The sequence below is a fragment of the Phyllobates terribilis genome, unplaced genomic scaffold, assembly GCF_046119375.1.
Source record: "Phyllobates terribilis strain yellow unplaced genomic scaffold, ASM4611937v1 Scaffold_5__5_contigs__length_657084704, whole genome shotgun sequence".
In the NCBI taxonomy this organism is placed as follows: domain Eukaryota; kingdom Metazoa; phylum Chordata; class Amphibia; order Anura; family Dendrobatidae; genus Phyllobates; species Phyllobates terribilis.
In genome coordinates, this window is record NW_027362765.1 from 407,556,273 (window position 1) to 407,577,260 (window position 20,988).

At 40.0% G+C, this 20,988-nt stretch overlaps 1 protein-coding gene across 3 annotated transcripts in view; it reads right to left on the reverse strand.

The window, feature by feature from the left end:
- Positions 1 to 446: 446 nt before the first annotated feature.
- Positions 447 to 20,988, reverse strand: part of TCERG1L (transcription elongation regulator 1 like) — a 402,802-nt gene continuing 382,260 nt past the window's right edge. For all 3 annotated transcript variants that reach the window (XM_073685097.1, XM_073685095.1, XM_073685096.1), the window contains 3 exons: positions 9,131 to 9,220; positions 6,656 to 6,774; positions 447 to 3,300 (listed from right to left, as the gene is read on the reverse strand). In XM_073685097.1, the coding sequence (XP_073541198.1) occupies positions 3,144 to 3,300; positions 6,656 to 6,774; positions 9,131 to 9,220 (366 nt within the window). In that variant the 3' untranslated portion in view covers positions 447 to 3,143. The remainder of the gene's footprint in view (positions 3,301 to 6,655; positions 6,775 to 9,130; positions 9,221 to 20,988) is intronic.

A 20,988-nucleotide genomic window follows, 5' to 3' on the forward strand; every position in this document is an offset into this window, starting at 1 on the left:
AGTACAATGTCCCCAATCCTGGGTTCCTTCCAGCAATAATGTCCCTCCTTCTTCAGCACATTTTAAATATAAACAATTATACTCACCTAATTCGATAGCCGGTGCAGAAGCCAGTAGCTGACTTTTGAGTGCCAGCACAGTCAGTGAATGACATCACTGCCATGCGCCACCCGTGACGTGCAAGCTGAAGTCAGCTGCCTGCCTCTAATTGGCCGGTGGCGTATATTGCCATGCACGGAATCGGCGGGTCTCTGCACTGCAATACATTTCCGCTGAATATGCGTCAGAGGAAGTACATCAAACTGGAATAGGTGCTGGTGTCGGTGGGGACCCCTCCCACATCAGCCTTGTCACGGCCACAGAGGGTCGCAGGATTGTTACGCCCTTGGTCACTGTGCACATAAAGTAAGGATATGTATTTCAACACAAGACTCAGGTATTGACCCAACTTTGATTTATTTGTATTATTTTGATATATACAATGTACACAATATGTAAACACATCTTCAGTTTTTATGTAATAAGAATATAAAATAAGGATAAAATATTGTACAGTTAAAGTTTAGTTTTACAATTGTATGAATTTGTTAGAACGAATATCTTGTCAACAAGCAAGCACACATTATTTATTTGTATTTCTATGACCACATTATGGACATTTTTGCAATAAAAATAATCCTAATTAGAGATGAGCAAATCTTTCGAATTTCATTTCGGGCAGATTCATTAAAACCAGCCATCACACTGGATAAATGTATGAATCAAAAATGGCAAAAAAAGGTTAGAAACAATAAGATATAAAACACCCATGTTTTAACCCCACTCTTCACCTTTGCTGCTTACACATCTCCCCAAGAAGTCTTCCAAATGTTCCCCCAAATCTTGGAATGTACTTGGGAATGTCTTCCGTTGCTGACTTGACTTAACGTGGCCAGTGAGGTTGTTCCCCACGTAACCATGTCAGGCCAACTCAGCTCTGGAATATATTCCCAACTCCAATTCAAGATCAATGATCGTGCGTGACGTACAGGGCAAGGAGCTACACAGAAAAGTAAGGGATAGGCATAAGCAGGTATAACATTTTAATGTCTTTTACCACCTTTTTGATCCTTAAATGAATTCAATAAAATATCATCCGACTGGCCTTGGCCTTGCTGGATCTGTGAAAATACAATTCTGTAAATTGAGAAGTCTGGCGAATTTTAACATTTTGGGAAATTCAAAACAAATTTGATTTGCTGCCAAATGATTCACTCATCTCTAGTACTAATCTTTAAAGGGAATCTGTCACTAGTTTTTTTCTACCTCATCTGAGAGTAGCATAATTTAGGAAAAGAGACGCTGATTCCTATGATGTATCATTTAGCTTACTGGGTGCAACAATTGACACAATCAGAATTTTTAGACGTAGCATTCAGCAGAGTTCAGAAAGCTAACTCTGCCCACACAACAGCTTTCTGTGTACATTGTCTATTGACATTGAGCTGCTTATCAGAGGATGAGACTTGGCCGAACAAGGACTCAGGTGCAGTGTGGTCAGTGCAATTATAATCTTAGTGATAAAGCCTTCATTGTGTGTAAAAAATAGCACACAGACTAATAAATGACACATCGCCGAATTCAGTGTCTCAGTCCCTACCTCATGCTGTCCTTAGATCACATAGCCAAAACCTGCTGACAGATTTCCTCCAACTTTTATTAGATGATGTGTAAATATGCATTGGAGGTCAGCCGCGAACCACTAGACTTGGGATCTTTCGTAACCTGCAGGTTAATCTATGGGTCGATTTACCCTGAGACATACGACCAGTAATATATAAGGTGTGCATCTTGGTTGCTGTGTTTCACACAACCTTAAACGATGATTAGTTTTCCTTTTCCAGATATATCCACTTACTGTCCAGCTACTTGTTATGCATCCCTTTCAGTGAGTAATTAATCTTCAGACGTATTCTACTAACACTATAACTGCTGGAACATATCTCCCCACACTTCTCAGCATGCATTGTGCCTATAAGTCCCCTATAGTTTTCCTACCCTGAACAGAAAGCCCCCTTTCTATTATACCTGTATCTAGTTTGGAAAATAGGAGAGCAGGAGGAGAGAGACAAAAACACCCCTCCTTTTCCTGTAATCTGTCTTGTTGGCTCTGCTGCTAGAGATGGATTACTCTTTACAACAGGCAGTAGACACCAAGTTAGACAGCCATCATTGTGTGATAATTTTTCTGCTTGAAAACACAATTTTGCTTAAATAAAGTATTTTGCAATCTTGTTAGTCACTGCGTTGGCCATCTGAAAAGTTTATGAAAAGAGCCATCTGAAGTTTATTCAAACAATAGTGACTATTTAGAAATGTTTGAGAACTAATATAATGAACCTTAAGACAACATGAAAATGACCATTCTTAAAATATTTATTAATAAAAAAAAAATTAAATATTTAGGAATACAAATTTGATGAGAAAACTCCCATGCATACTGACAGCGTACAATAAAAAGAAAACTACACATCGGATGGCTTTAGAAAATAACGCGGTTGTGGTAACTTCTATGAACAAGCTACGTATAGCATGTGTGTCCCTCGAAGCAAAATAAAAATTATTTATTTTTGAGATAACATAAATTTGGGATTGTTCACACTTCACAAATAGTTTTAATCACTCAGACAATGGCATAAGGTCATGGATAAAGCTTTGCTTTTCCGCATACACGATTATTACTACTTTAGGGGGACTGTGTTTTCAACAAGAAAGGAAAAGTGGTTTTGTTTTGACATTTTAATAGAATTAGCTTTTATTATCATTTAATTTAGTTCTTGTACATTGTGCATCTAACTGATAATTTGCATAATTGAAGCAACTTCAGATTATAATGGAAAATAGAAACACATTAAACTGAACATTGTAAAAAAATAGCTTCAATATGAAACATTATTCCTATGAGAACTTTTTAGTTTGTGTTTTGATTTTTTTCTTCGGAGATATTCTTTATACACCAAGCCTGGTTAAGTCTCCAGGACATAGTAACCTCAATGGATTTCTTCTATTTGATAATTTATAGAGGAAACTTTCACTTCTTCTTGCAGCAGCTACAGCATATGGGAAAAATGTTTATTGCACACGAGTGGGATTTTTGTTTAGTTTTATCTCATTTTCCGCAATCTCATTCGGTTTTCTTTGTCCCTTTTTTTAAGCAAATTAATAAACTGGTTGAAAAAATGTTCTTGGTCTTTCTTTTTCTGGACAACACGAAAACGTTGGTCTCTTCCATATTTTTCTGCAAATTCCTTAAAAGTGGTCCTAATGAGAGTAATACAAAATATTAATAATAATTACAATAATAAGAAGAAATATACTTTGTTTGAGTAGCACATTTTTAGCAGGCTATGAAACGAAAAAAATAATAGAAATTGTAAAAAATATATATATAAATCATTCTGTTATAATATTGCATACTCTTAATACATGTCATTGCGATTGTTGGAGGTCTGGCTTTTAGCATCTGGGCTGATCCTGAAAACAAACTTTTTGAGGTCCCTTCATTTGGTTCTTTTCATAGCTTCACTCCTGTCCACTCGTTGTCAGGAACTGCAAAAAATAGTTGAATGGAGCTTTGTTCCAGGTCCCTGACCAGCACATAGTGGGGAGTGATACTAGGCAGGAAAATAGATGCAGTCCTGAACTAGTGCTCTAATCCTTTTTTTCTGAGGATTGGTGGAAGTCTCATGTGTTGACACACCATCGATATATAAGTGGTGGCATATCAGTAGTAATCTAGAGCTGTCACGATTCCTCCTATCAGTGTGTCTTGATGCAGTGAATGACAGTTTTGCCATCCAATCTAGGACAGGGGTGTGCTCAGCTGTCAGTATGGTGATTGAGAGCTCAGCCATCCAATAGGATGCTGGGGCGTGCTGAGCTGTCAGAGTCTTGAGTTACAGTTTAGCAGTCCAATCAGGCCAGGTTGTGCCGGGGCTTCATCTGTGTCTCCTGTTAAGAGTATATACCTGTCTATTTAGCCAGCTCTCTGCCTTAGATTGCTGCCAATTGTAGCTTTGTACAAGAGGCGTATGTGTGTTTGCTCTGTACTGCTACTCTTGTATCCTTAATTCTGATCTTTGCTGCTCGACCTTGGATTTGCCATGACCATTCATTTGCCTAGTTTTTTTGTTATGATCCGCTACCTTCTTTGAATTCTAGCCTCAGACTGTTACCTGACTACACCTTTGTCTCACCCCGCTGTCTATGACGTACCCTCCTAGGTTTTGACCTCGGACATCTTGACTGCTCAGCCTCTTGACTTGTACATTTGTCTTTTTCACCAGCATAGAGCCTATTCACATTCTCTGTGACCAGGTGGAAAATCTATTCAGGATCTAGCTAAGGAATACCAGCGATTTGAATCATTGCAGGATGAGATAATTAATTGGATGAAAACTCTCCACTGTTACATCAGTATCCTCTGATGTGCAGTTGGTGCCTCCCGAACCAGTAGTGGCCCTTCCTGATAAACTTTCAAAGACAAAAGACCAGTTTAGAGTAGTTAAGGAGAGTTGTAAGCAATTTTTTCGATGCGACCCTGGTCATCAAGGAATGAGTCCTAACGGATGGAAATAATCATTGGCCTTACTGTGAGAGGGTCCACAGACTTGGGCATTTTCTGTGTCCACCCAAGCCACAGAACGGTCATCTGTTGATGCTTTTTTGACACCTTAGGGTTAATCTACGACAAACCTAACTGAATCCAGGTCACAAAGGCAAAGATCATGAACCTGACACAGAGGGGCTGCACCGCTGAGGACTATATTACCGAGTTCCAGCAATGGTCCGAGTGGTGGATAACCCCTTTAACTTGATTGCAGCAAAAATCTGAGACTGATTTCAGCATAACATTGAGTGCCTATCAAATATATATACAAATTGGTGCTTATTTATACTCAAACAGGAGGAATTCCCGTACATACACTCTTTCAATAAAGTGTGTGAATCTCGCTAAGCTTCAATAGCAAAGAGCACCATACCATCGTATGTGGCAGAGAAGTAAGCGAGTTAAAGTAATGAAATATATTATAAAAATTCATAAACTTGCAATTCTCTGAGGGTAATTAAATTTAAAAAAAAATTGTTTAGTTACTCTTTAAAATGTAATTACAATAATTAGAGAAATTTTCAATCTTTAAATTGTGTCATCTTCACTTCATGACATTTTACAATTTAATGAACTGCCATAATGAAAACTTAATATAGTTAAGGGAAGTTTCTTTAAACTGCTGTAAAGAGGTTCTTTCACCTTCAAAAATGTGTAAAAATTGCAAAATGCTTGTAAAATAAACTACTTTACAATTCATTTCTTAGTAAAATCCTCTCCGTTCTTAAGAGCGCAGGGACATTTTATTTTATAGCGTACTGCTCTTTGCCAAGCTATCCGGCAACCTCTGCATTCTATTTCAGGTGGTCGGTTTCCTAAGCAAGGAATGAGTGCTTCAAAGCCCTTTGCTTTAGAGCTTGCAATCACCATTCTGAAGCCTGCATGATCTCTAGATCCGGCCCGCTCCATTGTCCCTTTGTTTCTCTAAAGCTGCACAGGCAAAACTGCTTTGTCTAGTCACAACTGAGAGCACAGTTCAGACCATCAGGAGAATGATAAAACTGGTCTGAACTGTCTACCTTCAAGAGCACATCTCTCCCTGGCAAGCAGGAAGCAGGAAGCTACAGGAGCGTTGCGCTCCTGATGAAAGAACATTTCATAACCCTTTTACCTTTTTACAGAAAATCACACTCTGGGCAATAGGTGAGGTATGGCCACCCCACTTTTGCTTAGATGTAAATGTGATCCAAATTATACCTCCATGTAGTGCAAAATAATATTTCAGGTTAATATTGTTCTGAACCTGCCGAGCGCAGGCACTGAGAGCCCCACTGCCGGGAAGAAACTAACTTTATTCCTCCAGGCAGCATTTGAGTTTCATTAACAGTTGTGGTGCCAGTGTGGGTTCAGTCACTGCTCTGTGTATAGAGAGCAGCGTCTGTAACCTTGCCCCTGCCACTGACTGACAGCAGCTCAGCATTGAGGCGAACTGTCAGTCAGTGCTGGGGGCAGGGTTACAGCCATCGCTCCGTATATACTGAGTGGTGACTGAAATCAGAACGCTGCTGGGAGGAATAAAGTTAACTTCCTCCCAGCAGCGGGCTCTCAGTGCCGGTACCAGACAGGAGTAGGATGCTATTCACCTGCAGTTTATCTACAGGTTAATAGTGTTTTTTCCCATGACAGGTTCCCTTTAAATCTGTTAGACATTCATGGCCTATATAATCTAAGATAAGAATACCCCATTAATGAGATTTTCAGAAAAAAATTGAATACTCTAAAACTTTCTCAAGTCTTCTTGCAGCACCCCCACAGGAGAAAAGAGGCATTACACCATTCAAATTAAATCTATGGTGTGTACATATAATGCAAAGATGTACCGAGTCATCTACAGCCAGAGATGCTCTTTATAGCGAGTACAGTAAGTAATATATTATTGTTAACATGTTTCATGCCATATATTATATAATGCCCATTTAATTGTAAACATGAATTTTGTAGAACAAAACATTACAACCAACACTATTAAATCATGTACAATTGACTTTTTTGAAGTGTTAGTAATACCTTGGAGACAATTTAGATTCTTCTAGAAGCTTTTTAAATTCTTCTTTGGCAAGCATTAATTTACTTCTCTTTTCTTTATATTCTTCTTTAATTCGGGTTTTTACAAACTGTTCAAACACCTAAAAGCGAAACCATTTATATGTTATATCGGGACAATATCTGAGGTTTTTTACTTTATCTTAAGATTTTCACCAAAATTTCTACTACTATACAAATACACAACGACGCTTGATAATTTAGAATTTAATTTACATACATCATACGTACATACATTAGTAAAGTCAATATATATGAGACCAAGCTAGAGAGAAATCCCAGAACCTGGTCTCCAGACGTCCTCCTTTCATAACTTTATTAGCACAGAAAAATCACAATGTTTCAGCTGCATAGGGCCTTTATCAAGCCATAAATAAAGAGATATGCATATCTCTTCTTTTATGGCTTGATATAGGCCCTGCATGGCCAAAACGTGATTTTTCTGTACAAATAAAGTTACCAAAGGAGGACGTCTGGAGACCTGGTTCCTGTATTTCTCTGTATTGCTATAACGTTTTAGAGAGTTGCATCAAGTGTTCATTTATTTAGACAAATGTGTTTTACTGGAGAAAAGTGAACTACCATTTCAAGAATCAAATTCGTTATGAATTTTCCCCAAAAGTAATATAGAGGATATAAAAATATTTACACACCCCTGTTAGCATGTTAGTTTTTTTGTCATGTTAAGAAATCGTACCAAGAAGAATAATTTCTGAAGTTTTTCCACCCATAATCTGTGAAAGTCAATTGAAAAATAAACTGAAATCTTTTCAAGCAGAAAAATAAAGAACAAACATAAGCTGGTTGCTTAAATATGAATAACCATAAATGAATATTTTGTTGATATACCCTTAGAATTTATGACAACATTTAGTTTTTTGGGTAGGATTCTAATGGCTTTTCACATCTAGAATTGGCAATCTTTGCCCATCCTTCCTTGCAATAATTCTAAATCTGTCAGATTACGAGGGTATCTTCTGTGTACAACCTTCTTTAGGTTAACCCACAGGTTTTTAATTTGATTCAGATCTGGGCTCAGATTGGTTAATTCCAAAACTTTGTTCTTCTGACAAAGATTTTAAGGTATGCTTAGAGTCTTTGTCATGCTGAAGCATGAAAGTCTTCTTCATCTTCAGCTTTTTACCAAAAGCCGGAAAAATTTGTTGCAAAATTGATTGATATTTCCAAATGTTCAGTGCTCTTCACCATGACTAAAGCCCCAGCTCTGGCTGCTGAAAAGCAGCCCCAAAGTATAATTCTGTTTCCACCATGCTTCACTGTGGGTATGGCGTTCTTCTGTTGATGCACAGTGTTGGCTTTGTGACAAACAAGCCTTGTGGAACTTTGGCCAAAAAGTTCAACCTGGGCCTCATCAGACCGTAACATGATTTCCCACATGATTTTAGCAACCAGTGTAAGTATTAGTAAAACATAGATGGGGTTGGATCTGTTCTTTGCAAGAAAAGACCTCAATCTTATCACCCTACCCCACAAGCCAGACATATGAAGAAAACAGGAGATTGCTGTCATATGTAGTGCACAACCAGTATGTGCCAGAAATTCCAGCAGCTCCTTTAATGTTGCTATTGGCATCTTGGCAGCATGCAAAACCAATTTTTGTCTTGTATTTTCATCAAATTTTGAGCGATATCAAGTTCTAGATAATGTTACTGTTGTGCCAAATTTAAGCCAACTCTTGAAGACCATCTACATAGTGCTTCATGGTATATCTAATGCCTTGGAAATTATACATTTCCTGTGACTGATAACTTTAAACAATGAGATCCCTTTGCTGTGTTGTGTTTACAGACCATGGCTTTTTATGTAAAGTGCAACTAAGGAGATATCAAGAAAATCCTATTAGAAAAGCAAAACTTTATATGGAGTTCATCAGAATCACTGTAAATGATGGCAGCTGTGTGCTGACTACTAAGTAACATGAGTGTAAATGTGATTGTCTAATTCTGAAAACATCTCCATCCTCAATTAAAAGAGGTTATTCCCATTTATTCAACCTCATTATTTTAGCTTTGTTATTTTTATTTCCCCCTCAAAATGTTTTCCCTTTGTTATTTCATGGATTTGTGCAGGTTATGGGTGACTTTAAAATTCTGAAATGATTCTTGATATGATTTTTTTTAACTTGTCAAAAGCTTGGCATTTTAACTGTGGTGTGTAGACCTGTTATATCCACTGTATATACTTTGGCAGTTTGGGTTGAATGATATAGGGAGTTGTCGGTTGTCACACAATTATTGTAAATGTTACAATTTTTCAATTAGAATTTTTTTTTTAAAGTCTCTGGTGTCTAGATATTTCTCTTTTTATGGTGTCCCCTGTTGTTTTTTGTACACAGCTGCATACGTTTTCAAGTAAAGTACCGTAATACTTTTTCTGAGATGTCACACGGCTGCCATTTACATTGAGCACAAAACTTGCCTGTTTTCGTTCTTCTGAGTTTAGCAAGAGATATCGAGGATCAAACACGATTTTATGCAGCTCCTTTTCCCATGTGGAGAATGCTGACACCTGCGGAGCATTCAAAACAGTTTGTTCCATTATAAACATTTTTTCTCATTCCGTCTTGCTTTAGTCTGCTGACACTTTAATGGACTTGAGAAGCAGCTAATTAAAGCGTTCTGCTCTGAGAACTGGATGACTCATCGATTGTTAAGGAGGACGTATAAATATTGAAGATGATATGAGTCGATATATCACATCATTATATAAAAATATGAAGATTATTGTAATTAATTTTGATAAAACAACGTACAATGGTCTAGCCTCTGTTCTCATCTGTTCTTCCTTCCATGATTTTTGACCACGCACAAACACAAAAACTCTATTAGAAGAAGCCACCCTATAAGTCAATGTAGAGTCCTTTCAATAAGTCTTGCAGCATGACTGAGAGATTAGCCAACCCAGACACCATCTACAAGGTATTTGCCCCTCAGCAGTGTTTAGCATAGTCTGTCTGGCTGAATGATGTGTCTTTCATTACTTCTTAAGTTGCTTAAAAAGTATCTCCACCATCTGGCCAATTTCTGCTTTGCACTGATGAAGGGCAAATGTCCAGAAGAAGCTTCATGTTGCTGGGTATCTTTTGCTAAAATCTAGAGACACTAGCAAGATAGCTCATTTTCTGAAGCACAAAAACTGATTTGCATTTTTTTTCCCCAAGGAGCATTGCTGATAATACTCAATACCAAACTGATCTCTTTAGTAAAAACTAGTGCGCTGCAAAGTCTTTGTATAAGGAAAAGTTGCACTACACTCCAATATATGTCTACAGGAAAAATTGTGAACTTCAAAAGGGACAGCACATTTTTTTCCAGGGGGACATGCTATGTGATCAATGTGGATAATCTTGGTGTGTTAGATACTTTTATAGCATTCCTGATTTGGCTGATATTGACAGATGAGTAGCCTTCATTGGGGGTTGGCATCTTGACTGTTGCTTGATGTAGCGTGCCAACACAGGTCCCCTAATGTGAATTTCTCCACTAGTCCATTTTCTTAATCAGTAGAAGTCATTGCCTCTTGCCAGTTCCCAGTACAGAGCTCATTGGCAGCTCATCATGATATCTTTGTCATTCTCAGGCTATGTGCCCAGATGCAGAAATGCTCAGGATTTTTTCCTGAGTGTTTCTGCATCTCCCTGGCAGAAAAAACGCATGAGGATTGTACATGCGGATTGTACATGCGGATTTTACATGCGTTTTTCCTGCCAGGGACAAGTGGATGTGAAGCGTTATTCACTGACATTTCCGCATGCAGATTTACAAGCGCTTTCCAAGCGATTAGCATCACTTGGAAAGTGCTTGTGAACACTAGGTCACACTATATAAATCCATGCGAACGGCATGGATTTATATAGTGTGACCCGAGAGAGTGCTTAAAAATAAAAAAATAAACTAATACTTATCTTCCGATGGCCCCCGAGACTTGCAGCGCTCCTGTGCTGGCTGCCATCAGATTGTGGTACTGAAAAGACCTGCCGTCACATGACTGTCAGCGAGCGAAGAGAAGAAGTCCGGGGGCCGTCGGAAGGTGAATATAATCTTTATTTTTTTTATTCTTTTTTTATGGTACCTAGGTGTGGATGAGACTCTCCTCTCCTCTACACCCGGGTACCATCCGCACATTAGAACGCGCCAATTACGCAAGTACAGATGCAGTCTTGCAGAATTGGCGCGTTCTAATGCAAGTCAATGGCGGCGAAAACGCCGCGCTTCCGCAAAATAATTGGTAGTGCTGCGTTTTTTTCCGCAGCGAAAATTTCCGCAGCATGTGCACAGCACATGCGGATTATCATTGGGGAACATTGCTGCCCTTCTACCATGCGTTTTTAATGCGTTTCCGCAGCGTTTCCGCAGCTGCAAAAATGCTGCGGAAATGCATTAAAAACGCATCGTGGGCACACAGCCTAAAGAATGCTACAACTGTACTTTCTGAATGACATGCAACACAACTGGATTGAATTGGACTGGGGTAATACTGCACAACCCAACTGAATGACTAACACCAAGGAGTAAAGATGAGCAATTTTATTACTGCTGTCCTAATTCGCATCCTGTACAGTCCTCCATGGCAGCCAGTCTACACTTCTTTGCCCGGCATACTTAGTCCAGCATCCAGGGCTACTCTGGCACTTATTAGTCTCTGTGACATTGTGGTGAGATGCACATAATGCCTAGTGACCAGGCTTCATGAAATGTCATGCAGAGCAGAAATTGGTTGGAGACTGATGGAAAACCAGTACCCTCTTGGCGCAGTCACTGAAGATCATCAGAAGCTTGGTATCTGTCTTATAGGTTGTTTAGTCATTTGTAGATAAAACGTGTTTTGGGAAACCTAGTCATTTTTTCAAGTTTACAAACCACTAAATAAACAACCTTTAAGAAAGAGAATATGCTTTTGATCTTCTTGGATGACTGCCCCTAGGTGATACTTTTCCATCGGTTTCCAATATTGGTGACCATTTTCTTCTTTGCATATTTCATCTCCGAGAAAGTTGGCATTGGGAAGCAAGAGGAATATTAGTACTGGAAGCACTCATCCATCATTTTACTAAATGCCGTTCTGTAGCGTTGTGCCTCCCCAAGCACAAGCGAACAAGGTGAATAGCGTAAACAGAATTTATTACCCCCTCTATAGTTTCCCCCAGTGATGATGTTTTTACCCAATATAGTACCTGTACTTTTTCTTTTTTTTCCCTCCCTAATTCAGTGTCATAACGTTGCTGAACTCAAGAAGTTCAAAAGGCACCAAGGATGCCGGATGCAGAAGTAAAGACAGTCTGCCACTTGGCTGAACGAGGGCAGTAAAGACCAAATTGTTCATCACTAATCCTGATGTCCGTCATTGAGTTGGGAGCGGTGGTGTTCAACCAATCCAACTTGGTTGCAGGTCATCTTCAGGATTTCGGAAAGAATGGATGTAGCCTTCTCTGAAGTGCCAAAGATGTCCAGATGCAGAAAAGTATAGCACAAGACATAACTATACAAATTCTATCACTTTTGTTGTGTTATATGAAGAATTCATTGCCTACATCATTAAATAATTTTTTCTGTTAGTTTAGGAGACGTTATATTTGTATGTAGGAAACTATGATGCAAATGAGCAATGGCACAGAATTCTGCCAAGGATTTGTTTGGTCCCTCAAGAGTTCAGTTCAGGTGAGTCTAACCATTATAGACGTTTTAAGAGTGTTACTGGTGGTTTTGCAAAAGACTGCAAGTAAATATACAGTGATGCTGAATTACATTACATTATTGATTTGCTGCACAAAAAAGATAGAAAAAATCTTTACATTACAAATGTACTTCTCCTACATTATAGTTAAATTGATAGAAAGGAAAGAAAAGACAAATATTTAAGGTACACATAATAGAAGATAATGATGAAAGGCTACATGATTCACAATAAATGTATAAGCAAGTTTTAATGTCTTACTCCTCATTGTAATCTCCATCCACATCAATGTTGCTCACAATCCAATATCCTTATTTCTTACACATAGGTCAAGGATAATTTTCGCGGAAAAGTCAAACCATTTATCAGTATGTTTAGCGTGTTGTAAGGAACCAGATTTCCTTTGGGAAAACTCCTGCAAACACTAGAAACTCTATGCAAATTTTTGCCGTGCTTAGATTTAAACTTTGGTCCCGGGGGGTGACAAGTAAAATGGCTAAATGGGGAGACGTTGGCATCCTCAGGGTTTTATGCTAAAAATGTCAATCAGAATTCTTTGCAATATACGTAGTTAAGTCCCAAAGAATTGTGAAAGGGTCATAATAACAACTCATAATATCACATGATAAAAATATGGACAGAATTTGAACCAAATAACTTTTCATTTGTCACAATTGTTTGGCTTCCCTAGGGGTCTTGCAAATGATCATATAATAATTGAGCAGATTTGTAGTATAGCACAATGGCTTATTACCCCTGTAACCTTGCAGTGATATGATCCTGGGTTTAAGGGCTTGTTCAGCCAAGTACTGTATTTTTCAGACTATTAGACACACCTGACTATAAAACGCACCCAGATTTGGGCAACAGAAAAAAGGAAAAAATACTTACATTGAAATTATCCTGGTTATGTAAAGACGTGGAAGGGTTAATGACGCTAACATTGGTGATCTATGGTTGTGTTCATTTTATAAGGGCTCCAGGGTAGAAGAGGGGGGTAATGATTTATTCCAAAGTGGTAGAAGTATATAAGGAGTATAGTACAAAAAAGGGGCATTATGTCCCCAACAGTGACATAACAAGGTCACGGTACAGTTTACTCTGGTTGTCTTGTACCAAAGTTCATAAATGGCACAAGTACATTTATTGTGGAATCAGCTATTTGCTCGGTGTCTTACATGTGTAATGATTTACATTGATGCCACTGAAACTCCTTATACAGTTTAGCCGGCTGTAAACTTTGTTAGAAATTTTTCTAATGAGAGATATAGGGAAGATGAGAGAAAGAAAGAAAAAGAGAGAGAAAGGGAGTGGGAGAGAGAGAGGAAGAGGGAAGATGAGAGAGAGAGAAAGAGGGAAGAAGGGAGAGGAGAGAGAAAGAGGGAGAGAGAGAGAGAGACGCCCACCATTCCTAGGAGCAAGCTGCATGTGACATGGACTCCTGAAATTTAAGCAATTTATACCTTGTAATGGGCAACCTGTAAGGCAGAACTTGGAATATAACGGCTCCATGGAAGGCAAAAGCGAGCAGGACTAAGATCCATCCAAGAAAGAAAAAATAAGATCCAGGATAAAAGAGGAATTCAGATTATAAGGAAGATTTGCCCCCACAGCACAAGCTTCAAGCAACAGAGACTATCAATGCTGAGAGACCCCAGAGCTGAACAGCAGGAGGTAAGACCATCTCTCTGCATCTCCAAACACTATAGAATCGAACCCTATAGAATCCCTTAAGAGAACAAGCACAATATAAAATAAGCAATATGGAAATAAATAACATTTTGGACAATGAGTATCCCAACCCTATAACTGAGCCCTCTGTAGAAATTAGCAGGACAGAGACAGCAAATGGCAGGGGCTCACAGATCAGGGAGATAACGTATCCCAGACACATCAAGAACATCAAAGCAAAAAGGGCAATGAAACAATCATATATCACAGAGGAACCAGAAACTCTCTTTGCAGACTATACTGAGAAAGAGAAAAGAAAGACAAATTACACCTTCTATACTGAGCAGCCCGATGCATGGCACACAGCCCTTTGCAAATACTACAAAAGCATTATAAAAGGTGGCATCAGCAAGGGCCGACAAATCAGAGTAATAAACCCACAAGATGAGGATATTTCACTCACCATTAACTTATACTACTCTGGTACAATAGTCATACAGGGCAATGAGGACAACCTTCAGGCGTTTGAGGTAACCTTCTCTCATATTAAAGTCAAGGCTCAAACATATAAAGTAGTAAAGCCAGTACGTAGGCAGAGTAATGGGCCCACATGTACTACAAAGAAGACCACCAGGGACCCCCCTGCAGCCCAAAGCCCTGATAATGCACTCCCCTCCATGGAGACCCTTAGAGAATGCCTGTCTCAGCTGGAGAGGGACTTCACACTGCTTAAAGAACAGATCCAAAGTCAGACAAATGACCCCACAGCCGCAGAGGTAACCAGACTGAAGTGTGTACTGGACTCAGCCATGCAAGAAATAAAACATGAAATATATGATCTACGGCAAGAAAATGCTACATTAAAAGAACAAATAGCAAAGCTAAAGAGCCAGACACCACCTCCAACACAGGAGGAGGGCCCAGGGAAGGAGATAGGTGAAGACACCATGAGAGCCAACAGCCACATCACCACTAACCTAAACAACTGCATAAATACTGAGAGCAAATCACTAAATAACCAAGAAACCCAGGATGAGCCAGACCCGAGCATCCAACAAACCCCAAGCCAAAAACAACAGCAGCAGCAGGCTACAGCAACACAACAGAGCAACAATCACAACAGAAGTTCTCACCGCAGCAGTCAACAACCACATCCTGATATAGTCCTGATCATAGACTCCAATGGAAAATACCTCAACACAAGACAACTCTTCCCCGGAAAAAGGGTTTCTAAAATCCGCTGTTCAACTATAGAACAAGCAACAGCAGTAATTAATGATCCATATTTCACCAACCCAAACCACATCATCATACATACAGGCACCAACAATCTCCAGGATCAACACCAGCAGGTAGCAGGACAATTGTGTCAGCTAGCAGAGACCACGCAACAAAATTTCCCCGGCAGTAAAATTATCCTCTCGTCTCTGCTGCCAAGAAAAGATTCCCTCAAACACATCACCCAAGACGTCAACAGAGAGCTAGCAGCCAAGATCACCACGACGCTAGACATCACCCTGGCTCAACATCCCGTCATAAACCACCACCACCTGTATGACGACAAACATCTCAATAACCAAGGAGTCAGCCTTCTTGCCAAAGAACTTAAAGACATAGTATTCAACAGAATCCCCGGGCCAAGAACCCATGCAAACCGAAAACCGGTAAAAAGAGCATCGACAACTAATAGACCTAAAACAGAATATGCTGAACAAACTGGAACCTGCAACCTGTATGTAAAACAAGCCCATGAGAGACACAAACCATGGAAGACACCACCCGCCCCACACAGAGTGAAGCAGAGCAGTGACCTGGCAGAAATAAAGACCATGCTCAGCTCCGTGTGCAGGGAACTCATGCGACTGGACCAATTACCTACAACAAAACCACCAGTCAGCAATCCAAGATGCCCTATGCAGAACAGCCCATTACAAGGTGCACAGCTACCCCATGTCAACCCTCATAGAATCATAGAATCATAGAATGGTAGAGTTGGAAGGGACCTCCTGGGTCATCTGGTCCAACCCCCTGCTCAAAGCAGGATTCACTAGATCATCTCAGACAGATGTCTGTCCAGCCTCTGTTTGAAGACGTCCATTGAAGGGGAACTCACCACCTCTCGTGGCAGCCTGTTCCACTCATTAATCACCCTAACTGTCAAAAAGTTTTTTCTAATATCTAATCTGTGTCTCCTCCCATTTAGTTTCATCCCATTGCTTCTAGTCTTTCCTTGTGCAAATGAGAATAAAGATGATCCTTCTACAATGTGACAGCCCTTGACATATTTGTAGACAGCTATTAAGTCTCCTCTCAGTCTTCTTTTTTGCAAGCTAAACATTCCCAAATCCTGCAACCGTTCCTCATAGGACATGGTTTGCAGACCAGTCACCATTCTGGTCGCTCTTCTCTGAACTTGCTCCAGTTTGTCGATGTCTTTTTTAAAATGTGGTGCCCAAAACTGTACACAGTATTCCAGATGAGGTCTGACCAAAGAGGAGTAAAGACCGATAATGACTTCACGTGATCTAGACTGTATGCTTCTGTTAATACATCCCAGAATTGTATTTGCCTTTTTTGCTGCTGCATCACACTGTTGACTCATGTTCAGTCTATGATCTATTAGTATACCTAAGTCTTTTTCACATGTACTGTTGCTTAGCTCTATTCCTCCCATTCTGTATATGCTTTTTTCATTTTTATTGCCCAGATGTAGTACTTTGCATTTTTCCCTGTTAAAAACCATTCTGTTGGTTGCTGCCCACTGCTCCAGTTTATTTAGGTCTTTTTGAATCCTCTCTCTCTCTTCTCTAGTATTAGCTATCCCTCCTAGCTTTGTGTCATCAGCAAATTTAATCAGTTTACCCTCAATTCCTTCATCTAAATCATTGATAAAGATGTTGAACAATACAGGTCCCAGGACGGAGCCCTGTGGTACCCCACTTGAGACATTCATCCAGCTGGATGTGAAGCCATTTACAACCACCCTTTGAGTCCGATCACTAAGCCAGTTATGAATCCACTTAACAGTTGCCTGGTCCATTGCATACTTGGTCATTTTTTCAATAAGGATGATGTGAGATACTTTGTCAAATGCTTTGCTGAAGTCAAGATATACTATATCTACAGCATTTCCCTGATCCACCCAGTCAGTGATTCTGTCATAGAAGGAAATTAAGTTAGTCTGACATGACTTGTTAGTTACAAACCCATGCTGACTCTGGTTAATCACTTCATTCTTATCCATGTACTTACATACATGTTGTTTAATAATTTGTTCAAAGATCTTTCCTGGTATAGAAGTCAGACTCACCGGCCTATAGTTCCCTGGGTCCACCTTCTTCCCCTTTTTGAAGATAGGAACAACATTTGCTCTTCTCCAGTCTTCTGGGACTTCTCCTGTTCTCCAAGAATTTTCAAAGATTATGGAGAGTGGTTCTAAAATTTCTTCTACAATCTCCTTCAGTACTCTGGGGTGTAATTCATCTGGACCTGGAGACTTGAACTCATTTATGTTAGCTAAAAATTCCCTCACAATCTTTCTGTTTACTGATAACTTGGATTCCTCTATTCCTTTAAAAGGACAGTGAAGATCAGTTGATGTTACATTTTCTTTCTGAGAGAAAACAGATGCAAAATAGGAATTAAAAAGTTCGGCCTTCTCAACATCCTCTCTTACCATTTCTCCATTTTCATCCTGTAAAAATCCTATAGCATCTTTGACTTTTCTTTTACTTTTGACATACCCCCAAAATCCTTTTTTATTGCTTTTGACATCTCTTGCAAGCCTTAATTCATTGTCAGCTTTAGCTAACCTGATACGTGCCCTGCAGGATCTGCAGACTGCATTATAATCTTCTTTAGATATGCCTCCCTCTTTCCATTTAATAAACATTTCTTTCTTTCTTTTTAGCATGTGTTTAAGTTCTGTGTTCATCCATCCTGGTTTCCTTAAATGCTTCCCATTCTTCCTACTTTTCGGGATTGTTAACGATTGTGCTTTGAGAATCTCATTTTTAAAAATTTCCCATCCTTCCTGGACATTTTTGTCCTTAAGGACATCCAGCCATTGGATCCCTCCTATTCTCTTTCTGAGTCTCTTAAAATCTGCCTTTCTAAAATCTAACCATGAAGTTTGAGTCTTCACATGTCTTCCTCCTCTAGTTATCCAAAATTCTATAATAGCATGATCGCTGCCTCCTAGGGTCCCAGCCACCTTTACCTCCTCAACCATTTCCTCCCTGTTTATAAGGATTAGATCCAAAGTAGCAGATCCCCTTGTTTTCTCCCCTACCTTTTGGAAGATAAAGTTGTCAGCAAGAGAGGATAAGAATTTGCTTGACCTGTTAGTTTTACTTGAGAGAGATTCCCAACAAATGTCTGGATAGTTGAAATCTCCCATGACCACTACGTCATATTTTTTGGAGAACTTGGTCATTTGATACATAAAGAGCTCATCCATATCTTCAGCTTGCCCAGGTGGCCTGTAGTAAATGCCTACAATGGTGTCCTTTCCGTTGTTCTCTCCTTGTATTCTTACCCAAACAGTTTCCACAGAACTCCCAGTCTCTGAAGCTTCAATCTCTGTGCAGATATACGCTTTTCTAATATACAATGCAACACCTCCTCCTCGTTTATCAAGTCTGTTTCTTGCAAATAAGTTGTATCCTTTTAGCCTTTTATTCCAATCATGTGTATCGTCCCACCAAGTTTCAGTGATTCCAATGACATCATATTCCTTTTCCTGCATTAGTAGTTCCAATTCTCCTTGTTTGTTGCCCATGCTTTGTGCATTTGTATAAAAACATTTTAGTTTGTGATTGGTTTCTCTTCCTCCCATATTTTTATTATTTAGATTTTTTTGTCTTTGTTCTTCTTTTCCACTTCCAGTAGCAGAGATCTCAATAGTATTTGTCAGCTGTATGGCTTTTTCTGGCCTTTTGCTTCCCTTCCCACATTGTTCTAGTTTAAAGCTCTTCTGATGAGTGTAGCAAGGCGACTTCCAAATACATGTTTTCCAGTCTTCGTAAGGTGCACCCCATCTCTAGCAAGTAGTCCATCGTATAGGTAATTCATTCCGTGATCCAGAAATCCAAATCCTTGTTGACGGCACCATCGACGTAGCCAGTTGTTCACCTGTAGAATCTTATTCCACCTCATTGTTCCATGGCCATCCACTGGGAGGATGGATGAGAAGACCACCTGCGCTCCCAATTCTTTCACTTTCTTGCCTAAGTCTTCAAAGTCACTGCAGATGGTTTTCAGGTCCTTTCTTGCGGTGTCATTTGTCCCCACATGTATTAGCAGGAATGGGTAGTGATCTGTAGGTCTGAAGAGTCTTGATATCCTGTCAGACACATCTTTAATTTTTGCTCCTGGAAGACAGCACATTTCTCTTGAGGTTATGTCTGGTCTGCAGATAGCGGCCTCTGTTCCTCTTAGCAGGGAATCCCCCATGACCACCACTCTCCGTTTTTTCTTCACAACATTCTTCTTTCTCCATCCAGGAGGATTCTGAGGGCTTACAAGGTTATTCATTGCTGGCAAAGTCTTATCTTGCTGTATTTCTTCATGGTTCTCCTGTGTGAGAGCCTGGTACTGGTTCCTGAGCAGTATGGGTGCTGACTGCCTCTCGATCCTCCTGCTTCTGTGGGTCACATGCTTCCATTCCTCTGTTTCGTCAGGTGCAGTTCGAATTTCTTCTCTTTCTGAATCATGAAGAGATAATTCTGCTCTGTCTAAGAACTCTTCACCTTCCTTAATGATTTTCAAGGTAGTTAACCTCTGTTCTAGATTTCGCAACTTTTCCTCCAACAGGGACACAAGCTTGCATTTCTGGCATGTGAAGTCTGGCTTTTCCACTGGCAAGTCTGTGAACATGTAGCAGGATATGCAGCTCACCAAATGGCTCCTGGACTCTTCCATGTTCTTATTGTTAATGTTCTGAAAACAGTGAAAAAAGCTTAAAAAAAAAGCTTCAAAGCTTTTAGTAGCTGGAACATCCAGGGCCTGAACACTTCTGCTTTTGGATGTAAGACAAACGGCCCAGACTTTACTCAAAGACTGGAAAACATAGATATACAGATCCTCCAGGAAACATGGACTAAGGCAAATAATGAATCCCATGTCCCCACTGGATACAGGGAATTCTCTGTCTCTGCCCTGAAAAACAAAAACATCAAACAGGGCCGGAGCTCAGGAGGAATATTAATCTGGTACAAAGAGAAGCTCCATGAACATATCAGAGCCGTGAAGAGAGGAGACAGCCACATCTGGATAAGAATAAGCCACTCCATCCTCACCTCCCAGGCCGACATCTACCTGTGTGCAGCATATGTGGCCCCTCCTGAGTCTCCATACTTCATTCCAGACAGCTTTGAGAACCTAAAAACTGAAGCTGCCCACTTCCAGACTCTGGGCAACGTTCTCATCTACGGAGACCTCAACGCAAGGACGGGAAGGGAAAAAGACTACCTGACCACTGATGGAAACATCTATATATTTGGAGCAGACACAGACTGTGACAACCCAATGCACACCGAAAGGAACAGCTACGACTGCACAGTTAATAAAAGCGGCAGAACACTTCTGAACTTATGCCGAAGCCTGGGACTTCGTATCCTCAATGGCCGCACCAAGGGAGACTCATTGGGAAGATATACCCTAAACTCCCATGTGGGCAGCAGTGTGATAGACTATGCCATCACAGATATGGACCCCACAAATATTGGCGCCCTCATAGTCACCCCACAAACACACCTGTCGGACCACAACCAACTGCTTCTATACATAAAATCCACAATCAAATCACCCTCACAAACCTCACAAAAGACCGGCCTCTTTAGCTTGCCGCCATCCTTCAAATGGTCCAAGATGTCGGCCGCAAAATATAAAGATTCCATCAATAGACCAGAGGTCAAGGAGAAGCTCCAACA